Below are 11,609 nucleotides of genomic sequence, written 5' to 3' on the forward strand. Positions count from 1 at the left end.
TTTTAAAAAGTTAGAAAACTTTTATTTGTAAGAAGTAAAGACCTGCGCTGTTAAATTATCAAAGAGGTTAAACTCCATTAAGATTAAAATGCAAAGATACAGAAACCAATGAAATAATATCACAGCCATGCTGAGTGCATATACCTCACAAGTACAGTATCTCACATTTTATTTGTCCATATTTACACAAGCAGAGAAGAAGTCCCAGGACTGAAGCCCAGCTCTGTACATCACAAGACTATTGGGAGAGACACAGTAAATACCAAAGAACACATTGAGCAGACTGTTAGACACTGCGAATGCAACATAAGGCACACACAGGACTTTAGCATTAAATATGCATTTTATACAGTACAGTTTATAATAAAAAAACACACATATAAAAAATATATTTCACATTAAATATAGAATCCCTTAACTCCATGGTGTGTAAAAATCAAAGAATTTTGAGAAAGTTTGAAAAGGTTCATATCATATCTTATGCTACAGTAAGATCAAGGTCTTGATGAGCTACATTATACAATTCTACGTGCTTGTCTTTGTAATACAGCTCAGATTGTGTGGGGGGGGGGTGGGGGGGGTATGGTGTCCCATAATCCTATTCAAGAGACACTATGTGATTAATGCATAATGCATAGCAGAGACAGTATATTCATAGTCAAGTTTCCTACCCTTGAAACATCCCTGCTGCTGCTCCACTCTGAGACGAATAAGCATGCCCCTACCTATACTTACTGTGCACTCTAGCAGTATGGGTGATCTACTGTAAGTTTCACATTGTCACCTTAAAGTTAGCACACGAATTGGTTGCTCTGTATTTTACTATTGATGTAAGAGGTCCAGCAAGGAATTTGGTACAAGGAAAACATTACAAAATATAGTCTTATTAATAATATGAATTATGATAATACTCATGTTTCCCAACTTCCCCCCGCACCAAGAACAGATAATGCCCTGGACAGGAGGTATTACTTCTGTCTTATGCTTCATTGGCTAATACACAAACATACACTAAAGTCAATGGCCAGTAATCTGCTTTACCTTTCAGCACAGCTAAGGCTACAGCAGCTCTTAACCATCATCGTCTCTATGAAATCTAAACTCCCAGGCCTCCTAAAGAGCTGAAGGAAGACAGAGGAAGAGGTAAAGGGGGGAAAGCCTCCGGGACAGGATGGAAGGAGTGTGGAAGAAGGGAGAGGGAGGAGAACATATAAAAAAAACGGGAGAGCTTGAAAAGCAGTGGGACGGGAAGAAACGAGTGATGGAGACAGTTAAAGAGATGGAGGGAGCTGAAGACAAAGGAGATAAGTGAAGATGAGAAGAACATATGAAGAGCAAGAGAGAGGGAGTAAGAGAGGGAACCCATGTACCAGATTACCACGGAGATTCTGTACAATAATTGAGCAATTTGCCATCATTCCCCCATGCTTATACAACGCAGCTACCATTGCTTTCCCAGAGCTTACCATATATTTGCTATGCTTTACTACATTTCGTTATGCTTTTACTAGTACAGAGTGGGAGGCAGACGAGAAGGGTTGGAAGAGGGAGCAGTGAAGTGAGCAGGGTGAGTCTGGGAGGTGAGCTCTGCTCAGTTCGGCTCTATCTCATCCCATAGCAGTAGACGCCGTGTTTCTGGTGTCTGCTGGGGAAGCCGAAGGTCCTGACGCCGGGCTCTGGGGGGCCGCAGTTGGCCCGGGGGAAGGCAATGGGGTAGCGCAGGCTCCCGTCAGCCAGCCAGCCCGCATCACAGCGGTCCAGGTCCAGGAATCTCCAGGCGGCGTACAGCTGACCCACCCGGGCGATGCTCGCCCCATCTTGCTCACACGCCGCCCCCGCTTCAGTGAAGTTCAGCTTGTGAGGGTGCTGCAGGAAATACACCTTCCCTAGGGGGAGACAGAGACCAAATGAATACAGGAAACACACCTTCCCTAGGGGGAGACAGAGAGCAGGTGAATACAGGAAACACACCTTCCCTAGGGGGAAACAGAGAGCAGGTGAATACAGGAAACACACCTTCCCTAGGGGGAGACAGAGAGCAGGTGAATACAGGAAACACACCTTCCCTAGGGGGAGACAGAGAGCGGGTGAATACAGGAAACACACCTTCCCTAGGGGGAGACAGAGAGCGGGTGAATACAGGAAACACACCTTCCCTAGGGGGAGACAGAGAGCGGGTGAATACAGGAAACACACCTTCCCTAGGGGGAGACAGAGAGCGGGTGAATACAGGAAACACACCTTCCCTAGGGGGAGACAGAGAGCGGGTGAATACAGAATACAGACTTCTGCAACACTAAAGAAATGGAGTGCACTATGACAGGAAAGAATGGAGTGTACACTTTTAGGAGAGGAGGGCTAGAATAAGGAATATTCACTCTAATAATAAAGGGTGGGGTATACATGAATTACTGTAAAGGGTTAATTTGAAGATTTGAAGTAGAGAGGTGGGTAGACAAAAGAGCAATGGAGGGATGGCTGGGAGGGAGAGAGGAGGGAGGTTGTACAGTCAGACACTCACCCCGCAGAGAGGAGGAGAAGCAGAAGGCGTCATAGAGGTGCAGCTGCCTGTGCCGGGGGCCGTAGCTGCGGAGCCCCGGGGCCAGGCCTAGCCCCCCGCAGGGCTCCCGTGTCTGGGTGATGGGGTACTGCACCGTCCCGTCGGCCAGCCAGCCTGCGTTGCACCAGTCCAGCCCCTCCTCCCAAGCTGAGTACAGCTGCTCGAAGGTGGCCAAGGTGGCATCCTGCTCCTCGCACACCCGCTGCGCCGCCTCGAAGTTCAGCTGGTAGCGCCTCCCCGTGGGCTGGTAGGGAAACACCACACCTGGGGCAGAGAGAGAGGGCGTGTTCAGACTTTCGATGGAAGTTGTGTTTTAAATCATGATATAAGACTGGGAAACGGAATAAGATAGCAATAAGAATAGGCGTGATCAGGTGAAGGCGTGGTTACCGCGCAGCTCCAGCTCCACTGTGCTGCTCTCGTCTTCCAGCCCGTCGATGACCTCACAGCGGTACCGGCCCGTGTCGGCGAGGCACAGCTGCGTGATGACAAGAGACACCTCCCCCTCCGAGTCCTGCTGCAGGTGCACTCGTCCCTTGTACTCCCCGAAGCTGCGGTGGCGCAGGCCGATAGCCACCAGTACATCCGTCTCCTCTCCCCCGTTCACAGGTAGACGGGACCACTTGACCCGGGTGCGGCGCGGAGCGCTCAGCCGCGGCTCGTAGTAATAGTGGCAGGGCAGCGTCACGTTGGTGCCCCGCGCAGCAAAGATGGGCGCTTCCAGAGCCTTCACATGCAGTCGCACTCCATTAAAGTAAACTGGGAAAGAGAGGGTATGTCAAGCACATCACGGACCATTTCTGACCCCGTGCAACCAGGTGTAGAATATGCTAATCAGATGCATTTTACTTGTAAACTACTTTTATAAAGCTGTGCTAAATCCATCCAGTGCTTTTCATGTATCACAATTTCCTGTGCTTTTTGGGTGGGGTTTTTTAAACTATTATACACCTTTTTAACCCTTTCAGTGCTGGCATATTTTTGTCGAGCTGAAGAAGGAACTCCTTTATTGAATATGCATGAGAACATTTTATTTTTGTTTTACATGTATTTGTACATGACCTCTGACTGGGACCTAGGCGTCCCGTGAGGTTGCAACGTGATTTCCAACGGCACGTGTTAACATACAGCACTAAGCCAAGGCGGGACTTTAAATGAATGTTTAAATGGATCAACGGTTTGATTCTGGTGTTCCACAGGTACTTACTCTCCCCGTTGCCGTTCCCATTCATGATGTCATGGTAGAAGAAGCCGTTAGAGTAGGGGGCAGTCCAACATGCTCGGAGCAGCTGAAGGAGCACAGCCAGCAGGGGGAGCCACGTCATTCTGCCACCTGTTGTATACAGTATGAGTCAGTATGAAGAATATTCTCCTGCGCACCTACTGTGACACAAACAACTGATTAATACACAGCAAGGGTTTATGAGTTTCTGCTTGTAAAGTATTTATAGTACTGTACAATATTATAGTACTCCCCTGCACTGCTTCCTCAACAGCCCTCTCATTCTCTGCAGGGCTGCTGCCACTCCCCTTGCATTGCCTCCTCGACAGTTACACAAATTTACTTTCATCTTTTTTTAAACATTTAAGTTCGAACATCACGTTCTGTAAGAGCAGGAACGAGCAAATGCCTCTTTGCTGTAATACAAGTATTTATCCACAAGGTGGCAGACAACCACAAGAAATGTAATATGTGGAACGTTTTTTTTTTTTTTTTCACTTCAGCTAGACCTGCAGAGCAGAAAACTGATAGCACATTCTAACAATGTTACAAATACACACAGAGTGCATAATACAGTGACAAGGTTGTACCTTCGGCATCACTCTCGTGACAAACGACATCCATGCATGACCCTGACCTTGCTCAGCTCCCCTATGAGAGTTTTTATTAAGTATCTGATGCATAAAAACAAGCAGTCTCCCCGGCACAGTGAGGAGGCTTTATTCCTTGCAGCTAAACATCCTGGCAAACCTGCTTCACAGGGCAGTCTGACCTGCATGTCCTGTCATGTAATCTGGCCAGGGGTGGGGGTGCTCAATAATTATGATATAGAGCTAAAACTGTGCTTCAGCAGTATGGTTTACACATGCGCTGGGCTTCCAAAAAAAACCATCCTTTCAGGCCTGTGCCATTTCTGTACCCAGTCTGCTTTTATATGAGCAGTGGCTTCTTCTGAGTCGCCCTGTATATGTACGCTTTGTATTGATTAAAATTTTTACTAGACATGTTGTATTTATTTACTGTAGTCACAGACAGTTGACTGTTTGGTTACTCAGTCAATATGGTTAAGTGGTGTTGAGATAAACACTACTCTTTTGCAATTAAATGGCTGGTGCTAATGATTTTCTGTTAGCACTAGCAGTTTGGTGCTGGTTTTGAACTGGGGTGACTGATAGGTCAGACCTCGGATGATAAGAGATGATGCTCTTGTGAACAGAGCTTTGACTACAGGCAAGATGAGACAGAGCTAATAGGGCTGTGGTAATACATGCAAATTACCAAGAGAGTTACTGAACAGCACTCTATTTCAAACCCCCGAGCAATTCTAAAAATGCATTGGCTGTACTTTGGTTTCTTCCTCAGCAGGTGGCGCTGCTTGACAGCACAGAATAGCCACTCATGTTCTATTAGATCACTATTCACTAAGGTCCGATAGCAGGTACATTGACGGCCTCAACACCACCTTTGGAAAGGGTCTGGTAGATTTAACCGGCACCCCATCTTCTGGCTTTACTTAGATTGCTGCAGAATTTTTTCAATTGTTAAACGCTATTGTAAACGGGAGATGTCTGTGACTGGATATCATATTTCAAATATGTATTGAATATATTATTCTTATATCAGATCTGCAAAACGGTGACACAATTCTGTGTAGATTTCTGTAAAATATCTATACATTTATATAAGAGGTTTATAAGTATGTACAGGTATAGATACATAAGTGTCTATAAAACGGAGTTAATTGTAATAAGGCGATTCTTACAATCAAAAATACATTTCCTTTCAAGTAAAGTATATTGCATTCCAGATTTATCATGTGGATTAATAATTTAATAAAGCTCTGCTTCCACGTGAAAAACTTGGCAAAATGCAAAGTATTTTGACGTTTGGTCCATTTCTCAACACAGACCAGCCGTGTGAATCGGGACTGGGGGTATATAACGCGCTCTCTTTGCTTTGCATTGTGAAAGGATACTTTTCAGGTGACAATACCTCGATTTTCACACACCACGTTCTTGCAGTATGTAACACAATTGAATAACAGTGCATTGGTCAAAATAACCAATGCAATAAGCACCACTGCTCAGCTGCATTGTGGTACAACTGATTGTAACAGTACACTTCTGTGATTGTCCTAATCTATAACAGTTATCGCACCGTATTGAGATGCAATATCCAGCAGACGGCATTCATCAACCCCTAGACTGAGGCGACTGAGACATGTCGACGTTTCTCGAGTCCCATATCTCTACAAAGCACAGGACTGTATTTTGACACACTTAGCCAGGCTCGGACTTTAGCTCAGAGTCATAAAATAAACGTGATAAATAACTGGCATTCTTTGCTCACCGACCCGATCATTATGTCTGAAGTAGCCAGCTTCAGGTAACACAGACCCCTTGCACACGGACCAAGACAGGGTTATAAAGGTGCTGCCCCTGTGGGATTGTATGCTGTGGGCATCATATAGTTTAGTTACATTTTTAAGAACTGTAATCTTTAACACATCTATATTCGATTTTTACAAAGGTTTCTCTTTCTTAGATTAAAAGCAAGCATCTCAAATACATTTCTCCGAAAACACATCACCCCCAAAGCAGATGTAATTTACAAAATATTGACACCGACGTTCATATAAAAAAAAAAAAACAATCTTGTTACAATAATAATAATAATAATAATAATAATAATAATAATAATAAGCTCGAATTCTTTATGAATACTCACAGCAAGCTGGTAAGATATTCTCCCAGCTCTAGTCTAGTTTTAACTTTCAGTCAATTCCGTTCTTTTTTCCTCCCTCCTTCTCTGTCAGCGTGCAAGTCGTTTTGTAGTAAAACTGAAAAAGTTATTCCTTGTTTAAATTGATCTTCTGGAGAAAAAAAAAAGGAACTCCGTGACGTCACCGCCCAAGACGAATTGGCTGTCCCCGGCCCGCCCGCTGTTTAAAGAGACAGGACTGGAATATTTAGCAGCAACAACTGTGGTTTGCAAACCACGCCCTACAGGAAGCAACCTCAGAAATGTTTATAAGACTAACGTGTGTGTATGCTGTCGAGTAACCTTCGCCACAACAACAACAATAATAATGATAATAATAACAAACTTGCGTTTAAAATGTTGCAAGTTATAGTGAGAAAGAGAATCTGTGTGAATATATGAAATAGGTATGGGATGAATATGTTGATGAACCATTGTCAAATCATATATCGATATGCTTCAGTCTGAAATGGTACCTGAAGCAGCCTTACATTGAAAGAGTTGCTTCTGTTTATTAGACAAGTTTCTTGTTCAGATGTAGGTGGACTTTTAAAGAAGCAGCTGTATATGACAGTTCATCTAATAAAGTTTTCTCTTTTCAAATCAATGAGCACGACTACTTGGATTAACACAGTCAAAAAAACTGCTTATATTCATAAAGCATTAGCTTGCTGTCAACATTCCAGTTCATTTCTGAATATGATCCACTGTCAGCTATACACCCCTCTGTTGTTTGCACATCGTGTCCTTGTATTGGGATCACCAGTATGTTGTTGTGTTTCATTGTGCAACATTTTATCTCTTGTATTGAGTTTCAATGGAAATTCAGTACAGCTGCGTCTGCCTGCCAGTGGCCTCTTTGGAAACACCTCAAAGGGTTTGCCTGGTAATCTGCAATAATGCATAAATAGCACATTCCATTGTTCCCAGAGCACTTCGTTTTCTCCAATTAATAATAATAAAACAAATAATAGAATCCCAGTAGGATTAGTCACAGACCTCTGCAAGAATATCCTGCAATAACAGCCTATAGCCCAATCTCATACAGGTCACACAGCACACATCGCACAGGACTGAAGGAACTGCAGAGCACAGGATGCACATCCTCCATACAAGCGTTACTTTTGCACCAGGAATGTTTTTTTTTTTAAATTGCATTTCTAAAAAAAAAAAAAAAAAAAAAGATAAATGAGTTCATTGTCAACTGAAGATTGAGGAAAAAGCTGAAGGGTGGCCTTTTTGAGGAGCAGGACATTTCCTGTGATCTGTACCCCTCTGAGAGGTGCTGCTGGTTCAGGGCAGGGTCTGTTTGTGTGTGGGAGAGTGTGGGAGGGGGGGTTCTTTGGACATCCTCAGCTGTTGATGTTATTTCTGGTTGATAATAACCACTCTGCTGTTCCCGCGCCTCACATAGAGACACGCACACACGGGCACACAGCTATTACAGATGTTTTTGAAGTTCGCTGTCAGTATATTCAGATAGCGAAGATGAAAGCATTTGCCTGGGGCTATACATACTACAACAGTATAAATAGCAGGAGACTGGAGAAGTGTAATTTTTAAAATAAACTAAGACATCCCAGTGTAATACTGAACACATTCAGAGAGCAAACTGAGGATAGCGCTTAAGCTTCAGTGCTGAAAATGGATTAGTTTAGAAACATTAGAAAGTTTAGGGTGAGAATGCTGTACAAAGGAGCTGGTTCGAATGCATTTAACCTTGTCAGAACAAGCCTTCCATCATTAGTTAGCGAGACCTCATCCTAAACTCTCCTAAACCTCATCTTGGACCTATTCTAACAACAACAGATTCTGTAAACCCCCATAGGGTTCATAACCATTGGCAGAACTCCAGACAACTGTAAAGGGAACACAATCCCCCCTTAGCAAACCCAGATGTGGATGGGGCTGCATGCACCCTGTTAAGAGATTAGGACTGTGGATATCCCATTGAAGATAATCCGCTGGCTTTATTAGACCCTGTCTCCATTTACAGATGCTGGAGTTGTGGGATAAACACTCTGCGGCTCACGTTATCTGGAGATGTACTATAGGATAGTGCAGCAATGAACTGCAGAATTATTTGGCATCTGTTAGGTACAGTAATACCCTGGGACATCAGGTATCTCCCAAACTAATACATTAAGACTGGGGTCCAGTCTGTCTCCAGTCCTGGATCCAATCAAGCCTTACTCGTTGGTGAGAGTCTGGTCTGCAGGTATTGAGTGGTTGTAACTGATCTGGCAGAAGATAACCCCCAGTGCAATTGCGTGTGCAGAACATGACAGGCTGTTTGGAATCTGTGCTAAACCCCAAAGAGGTCCTATTAAATTTGAATAAAGTGAGGGAACCAGCCAACTGCAGCTACAGTGCAGTGAGGGAACCAGCCAACTGGAACTACAGTGCAGTGAGGGAACCAGCCAACTGCAGCTACAGTGCAGTGAGGGAACCAGCCAACTGCAGCTACAGTGCAGCGAGGGAACCAGCCAACTGCAGCTACAGTGCAGCGAGGGAACCAGCCAACTGGAACTACAGTGCAGCGAGGGAACCAGCCAACTGCAGCTAAACTGTTGCTAATTGCAGCTACTTGTATCTTCATATAGTTTAAGTCTAGCTGTAGAATGCAGATTTATTTTTTTTTATTATTGGAGAGAGGAGGGGAGTTAAATTTTGCAATATAAAGGGAAACTGTGAATCACAGGACTATATGAATGCTCTGGAGGCTGCTGCCTGTTCAAAAATAGCCTTGTTTGTCTGAAGGCCTGCCTAGAGACCCTGGCCAGTCTGCACTGCTCTCCTGGCACACTGTCAACAGTTTTCCTGCTATTCTTCAGGAAAGGACACAGAGACACAGAGACCTGCTGACAGTGCTTTGATGAACCGCTCTGTGCAGACTGAAAGCCTGGTGTTCACTGACCTGAGACTCAAGCTGGCCTCTTCATAGAGCTATCATCCTGAATGACTTGACTTAGGTGGGCGAGTAACCTGGATCTGTTTCATCTCCTGGAACCCCAGCAAGGTGCGGAGGGAACTTTGCTGAGAAGGGTCAGGTGATTTTGCACAACTCAAGTTTCTTCAGACAGCGACAGCAAAAGTTATCCAGACAGTTAGCATGTTCCCATGACTGTACAATGTTACTGTTTCATTTTATAGTACAGATGAATTGACATGGTTATCATATGAGCAACATTTTCCCACTAAGTTATAATAAGGCATGACTTCTCATGTTAAAAACATGCTATAAATCACACATTCTAGAATTAGATCCAGTTGGTATTTTGCTTTTTACATTTAAAAACATTCAGGTTTTTTTTTTTTTTGTTGTTTAAATATTGCATGCACTTGACTTTTATTGCACATGGTGCGATCGTGAATCTAGGCTGACTGAATAAAATAAATGACCAGAACAGATGACAGTAATATAGTTGAAAACTGAACCACAAATTTACTGGATTCTTGCTGACTAATTAATAGAAGAATAAAACAGTCACATTTTAGGCATTCATCAACCAGGATGACATTTCCTAGACAGCCACTCTTAGCAGCTCCTGGTACAAGACTCACAAAGTTTCAACAGTGCTCCCCCCCCCCCCCCCCCCCCCCCAACGTCTATAAATCACTCTGTATGTCCCAGTTTTCAGACAACATCCCTTTGTTTGTGATCTGTTTGACAGCAAGTGGTCTATGGCTGGAGCACTATACTGCTGTGCCTTTCTAACGTGAAACTGATAGCAACGCCACTCCCACACCCAAGATTGGGATGAATTGAAAGCAATGAAAGTGGAATAAGTCCACCTTTATGTACAGTCTTGCTAGGAGATTTTCTTAACATTATCTACCAGTCTACCTTTAAAACATTGCTATTTAAAGCTTTTTATCAGTGTTCTTACCTATTTGCTCTGATACCTTGCTGCGTGCATGTTTTTTTTAAATTAAATGCAGGTATGCAGCACATCAGAAACAAGCTGTCATAGCTTCCTGGTACTTAATCACTTCCTTTAATAAGTCATAGATTGTCCAAGTGTCTGACTGCAGGGAAATCAGACCACATGACACAGGAAGTGATTACAGGGCTGCAGCTGAAAGATCAACAACTCCTGGAAAATGAAAAGCAAAAACGAAGAACAAAATTCTTTGAATCAGAAGTAATAAATAGATTTTAGACTCTAAATTTTCATCACTCCGAAATTCTACAGCACTTGATGAAGAACGAGGGTGTGGAACAAAGCCCTGTCCGAACCCAGAGACACTAGTTTAGACAAGAAACGGCATCTCCTGTGCGCTGTGGGATGCAGCCGTAAACCCAGCATTCCTGCCTTTAACAGCCTTTGAAGAGGCTCGGCACAGCTGCACCGCTGGAGTTCTCACCCACACCATCAAGATAAGCTGTTTAAATAAGGCTGCTTTTAATGAAGTAGACTCATGGCATCACCACTGTAACAAGGTATCAGGGTTAAACGGAATCCCCACAACCTTCTCACTGTTACATCAGCCTCTGTCCCAGTTCACCACAAGGATCTTGTTTAGGATAGGAGTGGATTGGGGCTGATCAATGAATCATAATGAGAATCGAGGGGTGGGTAGCATGCATAAAACAGAATGCTCTAAAGGTAGACAGGTTATATAAATCAGAGTGGACAGCATCACAAGAGTCATAATGACAGAGTGGACAACAGCCTATTATATAATTTAGACATGTTGGAGCCTGAGATCAGAGGCGTGGACAGCATCCCTTCATCACAGGCAGAGTTAGGGCACAGTTTACCACCAGGATGCAGTGGACAAGGATACACTTGTGTTCTGCATTTCTATACCAGAGCAGACACCTTCTGATGGATACCTTCTAGTCATGAGGTATTGCAACACTAGCGTGTAGACTGATAACCATACCTCACAGCTCCATGAACTATATAGAGATACACATTTCACAGCAATTCCTGCTAAAACAGATCCAGAGTTTAGTAGCTCATCAGTTACTAACTAATTAATTAACCGACAATTCAATGGAGTTTAATGACAATAATTAAAATCCTCACTGACACGGATCTCTATTATGTATAACTAATT

General features: G+C 43.6%; 1 protein-coding gene across 1 annotated transcript; it reads right to left on the reverse strand.

The window, feature by feature from the left end:
* Positions 1-6,731, reverse strand: LOC121299111 (hyaluronan and proteoglycan link protein 3-like). The gene is made up of 5 exons (XM_041226656.1): positions 6,510-6,731; positions 3,768-3,893; positions 2,951-3,319; positions 2,522-2,824; positions 1-1,886 (listed from the first exon to the last, which is right to left on the reverse strand). Exons 2-5 carry the CDS (start codon positions 3,883-3,885, stop codon positions 1,603-1,605), a joined length of 1,074 nt encoding a protein of 357 aa, XP_041082590.1. The 5' UTR covers positions 3,886-3,893; positions 6,510-6,731; the 3' UTR covers positions 1-1,602.
* Between the last annotated feature and the right edge of the window lie 4,878 nt (positions 6,732-11,609).

This window comes from Polyodon spathula, chromosome 24 (genome assembly GCF_017654505.1).
Source record: "Polyodon spathula isolate WHYD16114869_AA chromosome 24, ASM1765450v1, whole genome shotgun sequence".
In the NCBI taxonomy this organism is placed as follows: domain Eukaryota; kingdom Metazoa; phylum Chordata; class Actinopteri; order Acipenseriformes; family Polyodontidae; genus Polyodon; species Polyodon spathula.